Source organism: Phodopus roborovskii, unplaced genomic scaffold (assembly GCF_943737965.1).
Source record: "Phodopus roborovskii unplaced genomic scaffold, PHOROB, whole genome shotgun sequence".
NCBI classification, from domain to species: Eukaryota; Metazoa; Chordata; class Mammalia; order Rodentia; family Cricetidae; genus Phodopus; species Phodopus roborovskii.
The window spans coordinates 8270901-8291947 of record NW_026126433.1 but is presented as its reverse complement, the minus strand read 5'-3'; the positions used below and the strand labels follow the sequence as shown (position 1 = coordinate 8291947).

The following is a 21047-nucleotide window of genomic DNA, read 5'->3' as shown; positions in this document are numbered from 1 at the left end:
TTGAACTGTGTGGAGGCTGCTGGAAAAGCGCTGTGTGTGCAGGGTGTGAATGAGGGAGATGTAGGAAGAAATGTGAAGGTATGTAACTATGGAGAATGTATGAAGAATGCAGAGCCATGCAAGAGCTACACAGGGTGAGAATGTGTGCGTGCCAAGTGAAGGATGCAGATGAGAATGATGTAGAAGTATGTGTGTGAGAGAGTTACTGCTACATAGAGGAGCTGTGCTAGGAACTGTGTGAAGTGCGCTATGGTGAGAGATACGTAAATGAGATGCTTAGCAACTGTAGAGGCAAGGAAGATGAAGCTCCATAGGAAAGACAGGTAGAAGAGAAATGTCTGTAAAAAGAGAGATGTGTAGCCACGTGTAAATAGATGTAACTGTGTGTAGAAATGTGTGGCTGTGTAGGAGAGAGATGTATGTATTAAAGAGAGATATGTGGCTGCATGTCAAGAATGTAGCTATGTGGAGACAGAGTTTTTCAGAGAGGATTTTTTTTCAAGATGAAGTGAAGAGAAAATTACCATCAGAAAGCATCTGTTTTCTTATTTTCCCCTCAGATAGATGAGAACTTTTCCTAGCCCTTACTGTCTGGAGACATTTCTTTTTGCTACCCTGGAGCAGTCATGGGAGTTTTCCTCCACAGACTGAGACAAGTGATGATATGCTTGTCTGTAATCACAGTGCTGTGGAGACAAGAGACAGGCAGATCCTTGAGGCTCCCTGGCAGCCTGTCTGTCAATAGCCAAGCACCAGGCCTAGTGAGAGACCACACCTCAAAACCAGGTGGGTGCTGCCCCACAGGAACATTTCTGGTTTACACACACCACACACACACACACACACACACACACACACACACACACACACACTTTATAAGCACACACATCTGTATAAGCACACATACCTGTACATATACACACATATACATACACACACACACACAAAATAATAATAATAATGTGAATGTGTCTTTAGTCTATCTTACAAAACAAAGCTGATGCTTTAGAGCAAGATTTGCATTTGTTTGGAATGTATAATTAATCCATCTACTCTTTAGGAAGCCCACCAGGAATGTTTATATTTTTGGTAATGCATCAGATTTATTTCTCATTCTGAGATTTTTCTGCCTTGTTTCCCTATATGTTATATGTGTTCCACAAAGCCTGGAGTTGCTGGGAGTTTCTTTTTAGCATAGCAAATAATTTAAAAGACAGTAAGACAGTGTCAAGCCAGGTGTTGGTGGCACACACCTTTATTCCTAGCACTCAGGAGGCAGATGTAAGCAGATCTCTGTGAGTTCAAGGTCAGCCTGGTCTACACAGGTAGTTCTAGGACAGGACGGGACAGTCCCCAAAGCAATACAGAGAAATCCTGTCTCAAAAAAAAAAAAACAAAACAAACAAACAAAAAAAAACAAAAACAAAAAAAAGGGGGTCAGAATCATGTTTCCTGAAATAAAATAAAATCTTTTATGGATGGAACAAACAAATTCCAATAAATATTTTCTCTGGGCATTTTTTTTTTTTTTTTTGCTTTTTGTTTGTTAATGAGAGTGTTTGTGTTACACTGTGCAAGCTTTAAATGTTTTCACTTCCTAGAGGGTAAGTCACTGAACAGCAAGGATGTTTGCTATACATTTGTATTCTGATACATGTGAGTCAATGGGTTTTTTTTTTCTACATGACACTACATGAATAACTAAAAACTCAATTATTGTTTAAAGATGTATAATGTAAGATCTGTGTGATAGCTCAGCTTGTGAAAGTCCTTGCTGCCAAACCTGACAATCTTCTTAGTTCAATCCCCAGGACCCACATGATGAAGCATGTTGTTCTCTGGTCTCCACACATGTACCATGGAATGCACATGCCTCCCCAATAATAAATTTTAAAATGTGATAAAATTACATTTAAAATAAGTTCCGTTCAAAAGGCAAAACCATTGGAATGAGGTGATTTTGAGAACACCAGAAGGGGATGCTCTGTGGATTCCTTTCTCTCCAATGTCCCCATGAATTCATAAGCATCTATGTCTTTTGCAAAGACCTATGTGTGAATATTCACTGGAGTTTTATTCCTAATAACCAACCTTTCAATAATGAGAGAATGCTTGAACAGATTGATTGTGAGACTAGGCCATATGCCCAGCATCAAAGGGCATAAACTGGCCAGACAGCATGCCTCCTATTCTAGTCAAAGACTATCTCAAGACAGTGAGTCAGTAGGGGACACCCAGTATCCTTCTGGCCTTTGGATGTGTGATCATGGGCCCATACACGTGCTCACTAATGTGCAAAGAGGGATAAACTACTACACATGCAACAGGTTGGATGGACTAGAACTGACTATGCTGGCTTTAAAAAGTCAGTCCCAGGGATTTTTCTAGCCCTGGCCGGAGACACAGCAACAGCAACAGCTCCACACCATGCTATGTGGCTGGTGGGAGCAGAACTCAACCATGCACAGAGGCACCAGGCAGTTCGGATACCACTACAGTGAGCGAGCACAGGGAGGGAAGGTGGAAGAGAGACAGGGGTGGAGCGGTACATGGGCTGGGGACAGGGGTGACTCTGAAGAGGTGAGGGTGGTGAGAAACACGCTTGTTGTAGCATACTCCTTTACAGTGTGTGAAGAACTGCCATTGTGATTGGTTAATGAAGAGCTGAATGGCCAATGGCTAGGCAGGAGGTATAGGCCAGGCTTCTGGACAGACAGAGCTCTGGGAGGAAGAAAGGTGGAGTACCAGCCAGACACAGAGGGAGAAGGGCATGCAGGGGTAGATGAATAGAAAGGGTTAATTTAAGTTATAAGAGCTAGTCGGACAAGCCAAAGCTGCAGGCTGAGTTTTCATAATTAATAATAAGTCTCTGTGTTGTTTTTCTGTGAGCTATCAGCCTGAAGACAAATCTGTTTGCACATGCTAATGTAAATGGCCTGTTTGCCACCAGAGTCCGAGGTGATGTCCAGGCCTGGGCTATTGCCAGTAGCCAATTTTAGTCTGAGTCCCTGAAGCAGCTGAGGGACCTGAGTTGATGGCTGTGGCTCCTGTCACCACTGAGGGTTGTGCCTAAGCCTGTAGTCTGGGCAGCCACCTGGGGCCACGTTGGTGACTGAGGGCCATGCTGCCTTGGAGACCGTGCTGATCTGAGTGGCCTGCACTGTCACCTGGGGCCATTGTGTCATCCAGGCCAGGGCTGCTGTCAAGGGCATGTCTGGGTCCATGCTCTACAGCAGCCAGGGTCTGAGTTGATGTCCATGGCCCTTGCTACCAGGGCCTATGTGGATGTCCAGGGCCCAGTCAGCCACCTGAGACCGTTTTGGTGTCTGAGGTTCATGCTGACACTAGGGCCTTAGTGAAGCCCAGGTTGCTGGCAAGGGCATGTCTAGGTCCATGGTCCTGCTTCAGCTGGGGTCTCTGTTGATGTTCCTGGCCCGTGTAACCATGGGGGGTGGGTTCAAGCATGCGGTGTTGAAATCCGAAGGCTGTGCTGAGCTGGCACCGCCCTGCTCTGGCCCTGGGAGAGCTGGTCCTGCCCCTTGCTAGATACTGTAGCAGGAGAGCTGCACCCCACAATGAGAAAAGATGGCCCCACCCTTCGCCACAGGAGTGCATCTCACTTGAGCAGCACAGTAGAGCTGACCCTGTTGGTGGTGGTGGTGGTAGTGGTGGTGGTGAACCAGCCCTGAGGGCATGGGAGCAGGCGAGCTGACTTCCCCTTGTATGGCCCTCTACAGCAATCAGGAGAGAGGGCCATGCACCATGCCTGGGGAAGACAGTGGAGCTGGCCCTAGTGGTGTGAGTGTGCTGAGCTGGGTCTGAGGACTTGAGAACAGGAGAACTGGTTCAGTCCTTGCTGCAGCCTGCATTGGGTGGGCTGGGCGAGGCAGTGCTGGAGAGCTCGCCTGGGTGATGATGGGGGAGAGCTGGCAGCCTGACCAAACCAGCTAACACCCAAGCTGAGAACCAGGGATATTAGTTGGCCCATCCCAATATCCACCTCGTGTATGAACTGTTGGAGCAGGTGAAGGGGAGGAGCCTACAGATTCAGAACTTCAGAATCTCTACAACACAAGACAACAACAGGATAGCCAAGAGAAACCAGGGAGAGCCCATTATCGATGGTACAACAGGGGCCAGAGGTCTCAAACCAGACCAATGACTCACGGCAGTGAACACTTGCAAATAAAGATGGCAGGACTAAAGGGTAAATTGTGTGACTCACTGGGTCCCATGATGACTCTTCCCCCCACCTTTTTTTGTTGTTGTTGTTTGCTTGCTTGCTTTGTTTGGTTTTTGGTTATTCTTTTAAATTTTGTTTTGTTTTGTGAGGAGGCTGCAAGGGCAGAGGGTGCAGTCAGAGATGGGGAGATGGGTGGGATCTGGATACATGATGTGAATTCTGAAAGGAATCAATAAAAGTCTGGAGAATTAAAAAAATAAAAAAAAAAAAACCTCAGTCCTGGAAGTGATGAAATAAAAGATAAAAGGCACTTTCCATGAGGCTTGTTGATCTGAGTGTGATCACAGACCCACATGGTCCAAAAGGAGAACTGACTGTCCCCAAGCTGTCCTGTGACCGCCTTATGTGTGCTGTGGCAGACTCATGCACACACACACACACACACACACAGAGAGAGAGAGAGAGAGAGAGAGAATGAAACGTTTTAAAGAAATTGCAGGTACACGTCATTTGATGGGAAATGGAGGATAAGTTAGGATTTGGTACACAGTGGTGTGACAACAAAGAATGTCACAATGGAAACTTGTGAAGAGCAGCCTGTCTTTGATTTGTAGAAAGCTATGTGAGACACAGTTTCATTGAACTATACAATGCACACATAACTGAAGGAATCTGAGTAAGTGCTGTTGATTAAACCGTCAGTTTTCTACTCATACTCACACTGTATGAACTGTCAGTATAGGTGGGAGGTGCTTGGACATCCTTGTATATTTCCCCAGAACTTCTTGAAAATCCATGACTTCCCCAAATGTTTCTTTTGTAGACAAAAGAATGTAGGGACCACACACACACACCACACACACACACACACACACACACACACACACACCCCGCGCGCGCGCATGCTCTGCTTCTGCAGTAATCCATTCACAGCCGGTCAGCGGGTCCTGTCCTGCTACATCTAAACCCATCCCCTTTCTCCTCTACCATGCTGTTTTGAAGCAGTCACCAGGTTACCTCCTTCTTCCCATAAACATTTTGGTAAAATTAAGACTCTTTTATTATTGCAAATAACCTAATTTTAGTGACTATTTTCAGTGTGGCTGTTGTCTCCCTAGACATTTGCCTTCCTGCTCCATCAGTGGTCTTTCTCTTCACTCATTCATTTCCACGATTATTTCTTATTCCCTTTTGCAGGTTTCCCTTTTGCAGCCTTCTTTCCTTTCTTATCTTTTGGGGAGTTTTTCCCTTTTTTTCGGGCTTTTAGTAGCTCTTCAAAAGACCCAAATCCTTTCCGCACCATGGTTCCACGCCACCATGCCTGAATCTGAAAGCAAGATAGACCCAAACATAGTGTTAGCTGGAGTCACAATTGCTATGGTCTGGGTGAGGCTTACTTCTCTAAAACATGCTGAAAGGCTGGAGAGATGCAGGAGATAAGAGCACTGGCTGTCCAAGGATAAGAACCTGAGTTCAGACCCCCAACACCTTACATGTAACACACCGGTAAACCCAGCATTGTACATCGAAAGCAGGCGGATCCTGAGAGCTCACTAGGCTAGGCTAGGCTAGCTGAAATGGTATCCTTCAGTTGGGCAAAAGACCTTGTCTCAAGGTAATCAGGGAGAGGGCCATAGATTCTGAAGCCATACGCAGTAGTGGGAGCGGCACTCAGTGCATGACTGTGGGCTTGAGGTAGAATGGAGCTCAGCTGGTAGAGGGCTGACCCAAGTATGCGTGAAGTACTAGGGCTGATACCCAATGCCACATAAGTTGGTTTGGTGGCCCATGCCTGAAATCACAGCATTTAGGAGATAGACATAAGAGGATCTGAAGTTCAAGGATATCCTTGGCTATATATTGAGTGTCCTGCTGGCTTGAGCTACATGAGACTTTGCCTTAAAATAAATAAGTAAATGTGTGAGTTTGCAAATGATGACAAGAGCAATGGTGAATGGCAGCATATAGTGTGGACAGTTGAGAGAAATTGAGTATGCACTCTCTGCCTGCCTCTCGTTAAAGGATTGCCTTGGCTTCTACTAAAAATCAGCCCCTTCCCCTGGTCCCCAGACTCTGTTGCTGCCCACCTACTTGGGAGCACCTGTCCTCTCATGGCACACTCTGCTCAGACTCTCCAATGATTGGCTCCTCATTTCTCTCTAAACTAAAGTCCAACTCCTCAGCATGGCTCCAAGGCTCAATCTGACTTGACCCTGAAATCTCATTTCTTGATTCTCTTAACTATTCTCTCCTAACCCTTGCTCTTTGTCAAATGAATGGCTTCTTTTTTCACTAATTGTTGTGATGTGCACATATGCAAATGCATATACATAGATATTCGTAAATGTACTGGGTAACTAATTGGTATGCTCTTCCCTGGGGAAGACTATGCCTCTCGCTCTCACCTTCCCTCTGACCTTCACTCTTGAGTTGTGGCACCCATGTGCCTTCACACACACACACACACCCACTCACCCTGAATAAATACAATACTCTTCTAGCAATTTCAGTTTCCTTTACCTTGATTTTTTTTTTTCATATAATACTCATTACCTAAGATAAGATCTCACTAGTTATTCCTGGCTAGCCTGGCACTCACTATGTAGATCAGGGTGGCCTGGGACTCAGAAATCCACTGGGCTCTGCCTCTCAAGAACTGATATAAGATGCACTAACAATCCTAGCACCAGCAGGCAGAGGCAGGCAATCTCTGTGAGTTGCAGGCCAGCCTGATCTACAGAGCAAGTTCTATACAAAGAAACCCCATCTCAAAACAAAACAACAACAAAAAGATACATGTACAAAACTTGGTTTTACTTTTCATGCTTACTTAATGTAATCCCACTAACTTTTAAGCAATAAGCAAACAGAAATACTTGTCTATTTTGATCACTGATGCATCCCTAGTGTCTAGAACATTGCCTGGGGTAAATGAGTTAAGTTCTGGTGATAAAGCTAATGAGGAGGCAGGATCTCATGTTGGAAACTCAGGGAAGAAGCTCTGAGAAGAGAGTACTTTAGCAGAGAGTGAAAGGAAGAAGAGGCTATCGTCTGTCTGGGAGCATCATCTCTGAACAGATGGGACCATCAGTCAGAAAACAACAGCCAAATCAAAATGTTCAAAAGATATTAAAACACACACACTGTCTTGTGTAAGATCTGTGAAAACATGTAGTCCATATCCAAGAAAGAAAAGAATAGTACAAATTTTCTACCTATGAAAGACAGGCTTTTTATGAATAGATATTGATACTGGTATTGTTGTGGCATTGAAATTCCATTAGACACATTTAAAATAGTGAACTATATTTCAAATGCTCTGGAAATGGAGTCCTTTGTAATTGTTTCAATTTTCTGGCAAGAATATTTGGATATCCATTTTTAAAATATGCAGGAAGGGCACATGAACTTTCAAAATGCTTTTAGGAAATAAGCAATAAAAAGACAGCTTTCATCCTAGCGCAATCATTGTGCACCTTGAAAAGATATTTGAACAAAAAAAAATGTACCTTACTTTACTTCCCTTCTTTAGGTTGCAGCTTAGGGATTGTTTTGATTTATTAAAGTGTATGGTGATGGGTTTAGTTTAATTTTGACAAAGAAAATGAAGTATTAGTGTTTAGTGTAAGTGGGCAGCTGTTTGAACTAGTAGACTTGGGATATGACTGTTCTTCCGGATAGAACAAAGGCTTGTCCATTTCACCAGAGACTAGTGAGGCCCACTCACACATGACTCCCAAGCGGAAAGTCACCCTGTGAGGAGGCAAGTGTAGAAGCAGGGTGACAGCTGGGAACTAACATATCATTTGGGTATGAGACGATGTTGGCTCAGACTGGTTGAAGAGTAGAGAATGCTAACTGAAGAGGACATGTTCCCCATATTCCTGCCTGTCTGGGGGTCATATGTCTCATGGGGTCATTGGCCAAGAGCCAGATCTCAAGGCTGTCCTATGACCCCTGTTTGTTTGTTTGTTTTTCAAGACAGGCTTTCTCTGTATTGCTTTGGAACCTGTCTTGGAACTAGCTTTGTAGACCAGGCTGGCCTTGAACTCTCAGAGATTAAAGGCATGTGCCATCAACTCTGGCTGTCCCCCATTTGATCCTCACTCATGGCAGGATCCTGGTCCCTAGACCCCTGATGTCTTAACCTCATCTCACTGGTTCTGTTAATACAAGATTTTTTTCTTCACTCCAGTAAAATAAGTGTGTTATTGAGAAGGTTCATTGAATAAAGACACTTGTCACCAACTTTGACAACCCAAGTTCAATGCCCAGACACACTCGGTGGAAGGGGAAATGGGCTATTATCTATGGGCTAGTGTTGCACCCAGACTTTTTTGGAAAAGCCTCTACAGCAGTGGGTAGCAGTCAATGCAGAGAATCAGAACTGGTCAAAGAGTTGAGAACAAGTGACTGTTGAGTGCTCAGTCCCTGAGCTCAGAAAACATCACTGAAGAGGATATTTGATAGAATAGAAGAGCCCAAGAGGGTGGGTCACCTTCTAAACAGGACAAGGCCATCACTCTCATGAACTCGGCAGCTATGGTTGCCTGCACAAGACCTGTGCAAGATCAGGCCACCAACAATCCAGCATAGACAGGGAGGGGCTCATGAGGCCCTACCCCTAGTTGAGGGGTTATTGGAAGTTGGGGACTCCTGGGAGGGATCAATTTTCTTTCGGGCGTGGCTTCTGGAAGGTATCCCACACTCCAGGGTCTGCCCCACACCCATGAGCAGGCAAGCAGTATTAACTGACCTCGGAGAGTCATTAAAGGGGTCAGGCATAGAGAGGACAGACGTGAAGGTGGGAGGGGGGATAGGTTGGGAGAGATCTGCAAGCAGGGGTGAGGGGAATGAAAGACGAGTATCATCGGATGCATTGTCTAAGAACCATATTGTTTAAATGAAAAAGAAAGAATCTGTGCTGAGTGTACCTTTGTGGCCATTATTTTCCTAATTCTGTTTTCCCTCAGGTATTTCCATATGGCGTCATTGCCTTGGGCACACACTTCCATTGGAGGGTCTTCCATGGGGTTGTTCATCAGTGTTAGGACCTTAAGATTTATCAGGTGGTCAAGGTCTTCCGGGAGGCGCGTGAGTAAATTGTCCTCCAGCAGCAACTCTCTCAACTCTGCAAAGACTTACATTTAATTGGTTGATTCAGCTTAGGATCTCTGTCTAAACCCACCCAGGTGAAATCCATTGCCAAGCAGCTGCGGCAGAGCAGAGCGGGGCACCAGACCAATGGCTTCTAATACCATCTAATCAAATGTCTTTCTGCGTCTGCTCTTCTGCAGGATAAAGAGATACTCAGCAAAAACTAAATGGCCAATGGCCATATGGATAGGGAGTGACTCAGCCAAACAATACTTGAGTGTTTAGTGCAAGTCAGTCATGCAATTCTAAAAATCCTCTTTGCTGATTTCATCATTCCGGGTCAATAATTTTCCTTTTTGTCAAGGGGCTTAGTGATCTGGATAAACATTTACATCAGGACCCCAACTCTGATTGCTACCATTTTATGTGTTCAGTCAGCTACTGCTGATGGTGATGTAATGAAAGTATGTATGTGTGCTAATTTATTTTAGCAACCACTGTTTTCTTCTCTTTTTCTTTCAAATTATAAACTGCCTTTGCAAGGCTTAGCTACACAAATATAGAGGCACCCTTGTGTTACAGAGAGCCTGTCAGTTGGTGATGGTACAGGACAGCTCTACAAACTCTGAAATTGGTCTTTCTTAAGGCAAGGAAGCCTTTCATGGGCAATGTGGGTCTCATTCTGCTGGGTAGTGGATCTAGAAGTTTCTCACCTTGAGTATGGCAAATGGCATCTGGGAGTTGCTTAAGAAGATTATGCCGACAATCGAGAACTTCCAGGTTTGGCATTAACCCCAAGGATGTAGGCAGCTGCTCAAGGAGGTTGTTTTCTATATATAGTTCTTTAAGATTCTGCCATTAACATGAGAGTTGTGTGGTGAGAACATTCATCTTAATAAGTGAATTACAATAACCAGACCTACCTGTGAGTGTCCATTCATGTGCAGCAGGGAAATCATGCCTTGGAACAATGGGAGAAACATGTTTGTTTCTTGTTTTTAGTGCTTATTCCCTAATTTGTGGTGCTTCTTAAAGCTGGTAGGGCCTTTAAGAAGAAGGCCTGGCTGGCAGAAGCCTACCACTAGATACAGGCCATGGGAGGTCATACTTGCCACAGCTTTGGTCTAGCTTGCTCTGTTTCCTCGTCTGCCAAGATTAAGGAACCTTTGACACATATTCCTGCTGCCATACACAAAGCCACTCATGCCATGAATGAACATGAAGGTTGGAGGGTGTGCTGGCTAGTTTTATGCCAACTTCATATAAGCTGGAGTTATTGAAAGGAGGGAACCTGAATGAGATCCATCTATAAGGAATTTTATTAATTAGTGATTGACAGTAGAAGGCCCAGCCCATTGTGGATGGTGCCATTCCTGGGCTGGTGGTCCTGGGTTCTCTTAAGAAAGCAGGTTGGGCATGTCATGGGGAGCAACCAGTAAGCAGCACCCCTCTATGACCTCTGCATCAGCTCCTGCCTCCAGGTTCCTACCCTGCATAGATCCTGACCTCACTGTTTTTAATGGTGAACCCTAACTAAGAGAGAGGCAGATGTTTTGGGGAGGATCTTGGGGTTATAAGCAGGGACATTAGGGTGGCTAGGATCAAGATGCATTACATATGTATATGAAGTTGTCAGAGAATAAATAAAAGATATCTCTTTTAAAAAGACATTGTTGTAGTGTCCTATGTCCAGGAGACTACAGCAGCCTGGTCTTGCTCAGCTTATATGTCCGATTCTTTTTTGGAGGGAAGGGTATGGATTGAGAAATGGCAGGTAGAAAATTAAAGATACTAAAGAAAAGAAAGAGACACAGGATAGACTCGGGAGGGCATTCCAGTGAATACTGAATCCACCCCAAGTTTACTTTTCAAAGTCTTTTTATTATATCCCAAGCCAAAGGGGAGGGCAAAAGATTTCTTTTCCATGATATAAAGAACACTCAAAACATCTCTTAAGGAACAAAACATCCAGTAGCCACACTCTTAGGCTAAATGTTCTGTTGTTAAAATAACATCCATTAGTTACTTCTTAGCCAAACATTCTGTTGTTTGCCCTTGAAAGACTGAAAACAAGCTTGGACTCTCTAACCTATGTCAAGATGAAGTGGAACTATCTATCCCTCTGAGCCCTGACACACTGTATTTGTTTACACTGTGAAGATGTGTCTTTGCCAAGGTGCCTTCTAATTGATTTAATAAAGAGCTGAATGGCCAACAGCTAGGCAGGAAGAGGTTAGGTGGCACTTCATGGACTGAGAGGACTCTGGGAAGAAGAAAGGCAGGGTCATCAGGAGACACAGATGAGATTTAACTGCCATGAGCCACAGATTAATATAAATGAGTTAGTTTGAGTTATAAGAACTAATTAGAAACAAGCCTAAGCTTATAGGCTGAGCTTTCATAATTAATAAATTCCCGTGGTGTTATTTGGGAGCTTACTGGTGGGACAGAAAAAGAATCATTACAAGACATAGTGAATAACAATCACAGTAGAGTGTTGTAGAACTTATTCATTAACAATGAGAGCCTCATCGTGTGAAACCCACTGTTTGGGACTGAAAATCTAGTACAGATGCATGGTTTCTGCAGCGTGGGAAACATTGCCTTGTGTTCTCTCAGCATTAGGTTGTGGGGGAGGGCAGCATGTGCTTTTTGCCTGTCTGTTGGGAGGGCTTACCCGCAATTTTTTGATGTTTTCTGGCACATAGGAAATCTTGCATCCCTCGTCTTGTCCAATGTATAATTTCTCCAGAGACACTAAGGAAAAGATTTCCTCCGGGAAGGATGAAAAGTCATTCCCTGTGAGTCCAAGTACCTTCAGTTTCATAAGTGAGCCCATGGTTGATGGTAACTAGAAGTATAACAAAAAGATAACATTAGGGTTGAGGTTGTTTTCAAACACTCAAAAGTAAGTTGTTTGGGTTGTCTGGTGGCAATGGGTTATCAATACTGACATTAGTGTCACCAAAACTGTATACAAAGCACCAGGGCTAAATTTAACTGGCTCTGTGGTGAGAATTTTAAAGTCGAACTTTTGGCGTTGAAACAAGTTGTTAAACAAAGCATAGAGTTGCTTAGTGTCTCCTAGAGATGGACAACTTCCTTATACGTTTACATGTATTATATAATTTGCCATAAATGTTTGCTTGATACTGTTGAAAGAAAGAACACTGTGATTACATGGAATATAATATTTGTAATACATTTATTTCCTGGAATGGATACAGTTTGTGACACCTGGTTTTTAGCTCCCAAGGTCTTTCACCTGACAGTTTGAAACTGCTTTTGAAGGCAACTGGAAGCAAGCGTATGTTCAGAGTGTTTCTAATTAGGATGCTTCCTGTAGACCCTGGGATCTGTCATGCCATGTTTTGCCTTCTTTTGAACACCTTATTTGGAAGTTAGGTGGGTATTTTAGAGACTGCCATACTTCAAAGGAAAGCTTTAAGCAGATTCTGTGTTTTAACCCTCTAACACTGGCTAAATATGCTGCTAGCTAACCAACCATGCCACCCTCTTTTCCTCACCACCTCTCAGACAGACAGAACAGAAATCCTTAGGAAATCACCTTGAGTGGAAATCCTTACTAAGCTGCATCACTGTTGGTATACTCCTCTCTCACTCTGGTCCTCTAGGCTCTCATGGAAAAATCTTACTCTAACTGCAATAAGGATGCCTCCCATTGCTGTTAACTTGCACACTCCTTTGTCTGACTTATTCCTGGTGGGAAATCCTTCCTCGTTTCCCTGTCTTCCTCTTACCTTCTCCCCAGCCTGTGCTGCCCTCCTTCCCACTCTGGTGAGACCACAGGACCCTCGCTGTGCCTTTCTATAGCGCATCACTGGGCAATGGTACTGAAATGGGAGAAATTAATAAAAGTCTAAAAACTTATGCTACAAAGCCCATATAGAAAAAAGAAAACTTTCAAGTTCCTCTGAGCTCATGTAGCCTAGGTTGGTCTGGAACTTGTTATGTAGCTGCAGGTGACCTCAGACTTCTGATTCTCCTGCCTCTGTTTCCAAGACCCGGGATTAGGAATATAGATCATCAAACCCAGTTTATTTATTGACTTTAAAAATCAGACCAAGTTGATCTGCAGAGAAATTGAATTTGAGTCTTAGCTATTTAAAAATCCTTCCTGAAGCCCTTGGCTCCCCTTCAACACCAGGCACCTGCATTCAATAAAATGGAAAAATGACAGGAAAAGACCAGCCTAATCCAGCAATACAGCCTGATAATTCTACTCACACTGTTGCTTACTTAACACACTGGTATAGCTTTTCATTTTCAAAGTACATTGAATGTTCACAAGCCTCCAGCCTTGCCCCTGATTTTCAAGACCTCATATTTTGTTTCTTCAATTCATGTTAACAGGGATGGGCTGACCACCGAGAGTGAGATGAAATAACCCTTCCTTCCTCTAGTTGTGTTTGATCATGGTGTTTATCACCAACAGAGAGCAAACTTGCAAATCTTCCTACATACATTTTATTTTGAGTTAATGAAACACTTGGATGAAACTGTTAAATGAAACACTTTCTCCCCTGGAAGGAATTTCTCCCCCCCCCCATCTGTCTCTGTTTCTTTCTGACTCTGTGCTGTCCCCCCCCATGGATACCCCCCCATCCCACTCCTACTCCACCCCCCACCCCACCCCCCGCCCAGTGTTTGGAGCACAACCAGTACATGTTCATGGAGTTCAGAGGGCAGTTTTCGGAAGTCAGTTCTCACCGTCCATCTTGTCTCTGAGGCAGTCTCTTGTTTTCACTGTATTGTGTATTCCCAGCTAGCTACCCATTAGCTTCCAGGCAGTTTTCCTATCTCATACCCCTTATTTTATTGTGCTTATTTATGGCCCTGGTGACTGGACTAGGAACTTCCACCTGCCAGGCAAGCACTGAGCTTAATACCTTTCTAGATCCCTCCTCCCAAAGGTAGACACTCTGGGAACTTGGTGACTTCCCTTACAAATCATATTTTTATTGCTTTTTTATACTTTTATTGTTATTCATTAAATGGGTGGTATATTGTGTGTTTATTTATATGTGTAATATTAAAAATTGTTTCTTTATTTGTGTGGGCCTGTATACTTCATAGTGAGGGTGGAGGTCAAAGGACAACTTGCAGAAGTCAGATCTGTCCTTCCACAATGTCCCCCTGCCTCCCCAGTATCAAACTCAAGTTTCCAGGCTTGGCAGCAAGCACTTTTGCCCAGTGGGCCATGTCACCGGCCTCTATATTTGTGATTTTGTGTGGCTTAACAACAAATATATTGTTTTATTGGGGTTCCCCCATCCCAATTCAATCAGCATCATGCTTTGAGTTGTCTCCACACTGGTACATACAGCCTGTTAGCCCACATTGTGTGCCTATCGCATGAGGATTCTGCAGCTTATCTGCCTTCGCCCCACTGACATTCTAATGGTCTGCCATTATTCAGATGCTCAACAACACTATGGCGGGCATTTCTAAAGTGCATCCGGCACCCATGCGGGGGCAGTTTCTCCAGAAAAAAAAAAAAAAAAAAAAAAAAAAAAGGAAGCAAGCAAAAAACCTGTTCTTCAGTGCCCCATGAATGGAAAGTTAATGGCCTTAGTATTCCGAGGAATGGCGTAAAGCCTATGTCTTACGGAAACTGTCGGGTGGTGTGTGTTATGAGGAGAGACCCTGGAGTCCAAACCGTGGATTGGAATCTTGGTGCACCCTGCCTCTTAAAATAGCTCTTAGTTCTGGTTTTATCTCCTGTGTCCTTGCGAATGATAACACCCCAGTGACAGCGGCCTAAGTCCTTCCTAACTGAACATTAGATGGAAGTAAGAATTGCTACTCTTTGGAAAAGAAGAATTAAAGTGCCACCTTGTGGGACATCTTTGATAACCCTGTTGTTTGTTTTTTCCGGTAGCGGGTTCGACATAGTGGCTGGACATAGCGTCCCATCAAGGGAAGGTAGAGCAGAGTGACAGCCAGGAAGGGAAGCAGTACCTGTCCCACTTTGTTATCGTCCAGCGCCAGGATCTCCAGGTTCCTGAGCGCGCAGATCTGCCCCGGGAAGTGGTCTATGTGGTTCTGACTGAGATCCAGGAAGCGCAAGTTAACCAGGCGCTTGAAGGAGCGCCGCAACCCGCGCAGGCAGGTGTTACGCAGGTACAACAGCTGCAGCGACGTCCAGCGGCACAGGAGGCGCGGCACCTTCTCCAGGCGGTTCTCGCTCAGCCCGACCTCCCTGAGCTCTGTGAGAACTTCCAGGGTTGGCGGGAGGGAGTGGAGGAGGTTGTGGGTCAAATCCAGCACCGACAGCTTGCTGCACTGGCTCAGAGACTCCGGTAGAAGGGGCAGGTAGTTAGCCGCCAAGTACAACTTCTGCAGCTTCACCAGCTGCCCGATTTCTTCCGGGATGGCCTTCAGCTTGTTGTGGTCCAGATCGATCACCTCCAGGCTGAAGAGGGCACAGAGGTCGCAAGGGAAAACCGAGAACTGATTCTGTTTCAGGTAGATCTCCCTGAGCTTGGTCTGGTTCACGATTTCCCTGGGCAGCGATTCCAGGTGGTTCCCGGACAGTCCGAACAGCTCCAGGTGGTGCAGGGATTTGCAGATCACAGTGGGAACCTCTTTCAGGCCGGTGTGGTAGAGCCGCAGCTCCCGGAGGGTGCGGAGGCAGCTGAGTACCGGCAGCGAGGAATAGAGCAGCGGATTGCTGCTCAGGTCTAGCGACTCCAGGCTGATCATCGACGCCAGCTCTGGACACAGACACTGCAGGTTGTTCTTGTACAGGTAGAGGACCCTGACATTCTTTAAGTGCTGAATGTCCGGGGGAATTTCAGCAATCTGGTTGTTCTCCAGATGCAGTTCTTCTAATTCTTTTAATGCCAAAATGTCTGACGGGATAGTTTTCAAACCCTGGTTGGAACCATCAATGAAAAACGTTCTGTCAGTGACTCGCTGGGGTTCACTTCTCTGAACAACCTTGGGTAAATGATCTGCCTTCATTACTTCCTTTGACACGATTTTCACGAAAAGTTCCATGATCCCAAATCTGAAATGGTATAAAGGGGAGAGAAAAAAAAAAATCAGAATTCCCTGACAACCAGACTTAAAAATGGAACACAGGGGCGATGATGATTACGGACAAATGGTTAGATGACTGAAATTATTTTGCAACATAAAATTTATATTTTTTGCATTTCATATTAGGGTAAGAGTTAAAGTGTAAACACCTCTATCTAGTAATTTTGTGCACGTGTGTTAACACAGATTGCCTAATTTAATTTTTTTTTAAACCACTTGTTTGGGAGCTAAAGAAAGGGACCAGCCTTTAAAAGCACGTGCTGCTTTGACAGAGGAACTCAGTTGGTGTCGAAGCACCCAATCTGGAAGCTCAAGCCTGTAACTCCTCTCCAGAGGAACCCCACACTGTCTTCTGTCTTCTTCGAGCACCTGTGCTCATATGTACATACCTCCCCCGATCCAACATAGGCATGGTTTTTAAAAACCTTTCAAAGCTGGGCACAGTGGTGCACACCTTTAATCCCAGAGGCATGTGGATCTTTGTGAGTTTCAGACCAACCTGGGCTACCTAGTGAGTTCCAGGACAGCCAGAGCTACACAGTGAGACCCTGTCTCAAAACAACAGGAAAAACAAACAAACAAATTAACTTGTCAGATGCTTAATTTGATTTAGTCTCAAATGAATTGTGTAAGTTTTCAAAAGGTCATTGTTCTTACCATAACCTCCAGAAAATATTGGGAAAATTTATATTTTATATGTTTTCATAAAGTCACTAGACTTGTTATCTGCAAGCAGGATAAGGACTGAAAATCTAGTGGTCAGCCACTTTTTCTCCATAAGTGGGAGCCAATGGGAAGGACCCCTCCTGCCTGGTGAGGCTAGTAGACAGAGAAGCCAGCTTTCCCTAGGTAAACCAAAAACCAAACAAAAGAACAAACGATACCTGAGACATGAGCACCTGCCCCCCCAAAAAAACCCCCACAGTTTGTAATAGTAATATGTGTGTCAAGAGGGGCAGCTCCTCCAGTCTGGAGTACTCTCAAGTGCTAGGTCAGTTCCCACTAGATATTGCCAAGATGTCTTTGAGGAAGGTGCAGGCTTCACCAGGAGAGTCTTGGTCTCATTCTTTCTGTGTTGCTTGCTCCCTTGGAGATATACACACACACATGCATACACACATATATACACATCACACACACACATACATACATACACACACACATACACACCCAGCAGCATCTCCAACCTTGCTTCTCTTTCCTCCACCTTCTTTTTTTGCTTGTTTGTTTTTGTTTTTCAAGCCAGGGTTTCTCTGTATTGTTTTGGAGCCTGTCCTGGAACTTGCTTTGTAGACCATGCTGACCTCGAACTCACAGATCTACCTGCCTCTGCCTCCCAAGTGCTGGGATTAATTGCATGTGCCTCCACAAAGGCTGTTCTTTAGCTTGTAACTATTTTTAGCTTGCTGGCCTTCATCCACTCTCACCCTCAAGCAATCTGTCCAGTTCAGGAATCCTCCAACCCCAACCAGCCTCTTTCCCCCTGTCCTTACTCCCATATCCAATACTATATTCTGACCATGCCACTCTATAATACTCCTTAGAATCCCTGGTCTCCAACTCTAGCTGAGTCCTTATTGCCTCTCTTAGGGTCCAGAGGCTATTTCAGGCCCTGATTCCAGGCTAGGTCCTCCAAATTCACCCTCCATTGGTGGGTCTGTAATCTGCACCTGGGGGTCACTAGCGTCCTGCCCCATCCCTTCACAGCCTTACTATAAAGAAGATGCTCAGATTCTCCGTGGGTATGCCTTGTCTGCCTCCACACTCCTGTGCCTCTGCAGATTGGTCCTGGGTTGGGCTATCTCAGACTAGTCCAGAAGTCGCCTTCTCCAGGGAACCCTTCCAGAGGGTTTCACTCCTTCACAAAGGTCTTTAAACTACTTCAGGCCCATGCCCTTCACACTTGGAGGTTCTACCATCAGATTCCGAATTTAGCCTTCCATGTCCTTTTGGGGGAGAAAGGCTGGGTCACCAGGATTTGTAGCCCTATTCTCTAGCCCAGCAGGCTAGTCTCCCAACGCTCGAAGGTCCCCTCTCAGTGTCTATAAGCCAGAGTGGGTAATTGTAAGGTGAGGGATCACTGCCTGTGGATTACAGGGTGTCCTGCCTCTCAACTGTGGCCCCGCCTCTTCCCCCTTCCTTCTGGAGGAAGTTCTGTGGTTGCCATGGGAGCAACTCGGGTTGCTGGCCTGGTTTCTGCCTTGTGAGGAACAGTCTATAGAGAAAGCCCAAGCACAACCTTCCTCTTCAGAGGTCCAGACCAGCAAGGTGAGCTGGGTGAGGGGTGCCTGGCCCTGCAGCCCCAGACCAAGCCAAGGGCATCGGATCATACTTGCAGAAGCTTGGGGTAAGGGGAAAACTCTTGACTACCACAGATGTACCTGGCTTTGTGAGGAGAGTGTGGCGGTTTAGTGCCTGCAGCTTCGCTCTTACAGTATGGGGAAGGTATCCTCGGGGCTCTTCTGCATCCCCGAATTTGTGGAAGCCCCAGGAAACCATCCCAGACAAGCTCCTGAGACATTTCTGAGTTCCTACTTCTAGATCATCCACATTTTCTTTTCTTTTAACCTCTTCGCCTTTTTTTTTTTTTAATTTTAAGTTAGCACATAGAAGGGGTTTCATCGTGACATCTTTATTTATACATACCATACTTCACATGCACTTTGAGTATGTTGCGTTTATAAATTTAACAAATTAAGCATAAGGCTAGGGGTGTACCCAGTGGCTGGGAGTTTGCCTGGCACCGACCACGACTTTGGTTTGGGATGTTTGTTTTAAAGTGTGTGTTGTGGGGCTGGAGAAAACGATTAAGGGAAATTGGATGATAAAGGGAGGGACGCTGACTCTATGGCTTTCGGGAAGGGTGGAGCCTGATGGAGCAGGACTGGGCGGGGCTGACCACCTGACTGCTCTAGCCCTGCTCCCTGTAGGTGAGAATAAGGCAGTTTGTACCTACCCCTGATCCCTGGCTGTGTGGCTGCTGCCTTCTCAGGTCACTGGGTCTCTGAAGAAAGTACAGATTTGAGATTCAATCCTGTCTCTGCTCCCTGGCACTTGTAGGGGCAGACACCAAAAGCACTGGTGTTCCATCTCATGATGTTAGTAGCCTGAGGCAGGAAAGTAGCGCAGTGGGAGGGAGCTCTGGTGTCCCTTTAGGAACCACCAAAGGATGATGTTTCCTGGATGCTAATACTGCACTCAGCAGATGATGTACCATAAAAATCTCAGAAATGCGGCAATCTGATCCCATCTCCTCTAGGTAATTCAATGAGTCTTCCTGCACCTGAGAAAAGTGACTCAGGTAGGTCTCTGTTTAGCTTCATTTAATTCAGAGCTTCTCAAAAGTATATGACAGATAAAACTCATGCTGGGGGAGGGGGATGGAGGTGGGGAGGGGAAGGGATCTCTGATCATCTTGGAAAATATTGTGCTACATTATTTAAATGGCTAAAAGTTTCCTAAAATGGGTGATGGGATTCAGTATGTATGTACATCCATCCACATAGATACCATCCTGATATGTGTTTTAGAGTAGTGCCATGAAAGAACTGCTCACAGTAAGACATTAACTGAAAGGTATAAAACTAGACCAGAGATTCCAATTCTGTCTAAACACACACACACACACACACACACACACACACACACACACACACACACACACAAATGCACACACACATGCACACATGCACACACACACATGCACACATGCACACACACACATGCACACACATATGCACACATACACATGCACACACACACATACACAGATAAAACTAAGATTCAAATATGTCTTTTAAAAAATATAATACCAGTTCATTTCCCTTCAATTTAAATACACCAGAGCTTAAATCTTGTTCGGCAGCTATGGGTGGCAAGCTCTGATAGCACAGATACCATTCCCCAGCAATGGATGTGTCTGAGAAGTGGAGATTTAGAGAAGGCAGCATTGAAGAATGCACCTAGTTCAAGTATGAGATCTCACAGTAGATTTTGAGAAAGACATACACAGAAAGTAGAAGAATAGAAAGACAATGGCACACACTTCTTACAAAAGTAAGATCACAACTTCCATTCTGGAAGACCAGGATTTCACGAGATGCTTCTAAAGTAATATTGAACCCAGGTGACACAAACCTGTAATCCCAGCATTCAGGAAGCAGAGGACCATGCATTCAAGACCATTATAGGCTACAATGTGTTTAAAAGAAGAAAAGAAAGGCAAAGTAGCAGGACTATTAGGGAAGCTTATTGTGTACCAGGGAACTGATCCCAGATATGTTTATCATTAAAAGCCAAGCATGGATGAGGATGGGGCTGGGTGGGTAAAGTGCTCACCATACAGTAGGAGGGTCTGAGTTTGGATTCGCAGCTCTCACATAACAGCCAGGCATGCTAGAGTATGTCTGAAACCCTAGCATTTGGGGTAGAGACAGATGGATCCCAAGGGCTCTCTGGCCAATCTAGCCTAAATAGTGAACAACTCGTTCAGTGACCTGTAGACCCAGAAAAGAGAGTGGAGAACAGTAGAGGAAGACCCTTGATGTCAACCTCTGGCATCCATGGGTACAAGGACCTGCATTCCCAACCACATACAGGAACTGAAGGGGATCAGCCTTAGACAGAGGAAGTGGGAGGCACGGGTGGATGAGTTCTTTCATGCGCCGGGTCTCTGGCTGCTATGAAGATGCTATTGAATGGA

General features: G+C 44.9%; 1 protein-coding gene across 1 annotated transcript; it reads right to left on the bottom strand.

Annotated features, from left to right (window-relative positions):
• Positions 1-5335: 5335 nt before the first annotated feature.
• Lrriq4 (leucine rich repeats and IQ motif containing 4) lies at positions 5336-18866 on the bottom strand. The gene is made up of 6 exons (XM_051185710.1): positions 18678-18866; positions 15263-16369; positions 11958-12131; positions 9994-10132; positions 9118-9314; positions 5336-5510 (listed from the first exon to the last, which is right to left on the bottom strand). The coding sequence occupies exons 1-6, from the start codon at positions 18864-18866 to the stop codon at positions 5358-5360; spliced, it is 1959 nt and encodes a 652-aa protein (XP_051041667.1). The 3' UTR covers positions 5336-5357.
• Between the last annotated feature and the right edge of the window lie 2181 nt (positions 18867-21047).

Coding starts and splice junctions, on each gene's coding strand:
- Lrriq4 (XM_051185710.1), bottom strand. CDS start 18,866: ATGTCTCAGGAGCTTGTCTGGGATGGTTTCCTGGGGCTTCCACAAATT. Junction 16,370..18,677: donor CTTACCCCAAGCTTCTGCAA/GTATGATCCGAT, acceptor TCCATTTTTAAG/TCTGGTTGTCAGGGAATTCT. Junction 12,132..15,262: donor ACGATAACAAAGTGGGACAG/GTACTGCTTCCC, acceptor TTATACTTCTAG/TTACCATCAACCATGGGCTC.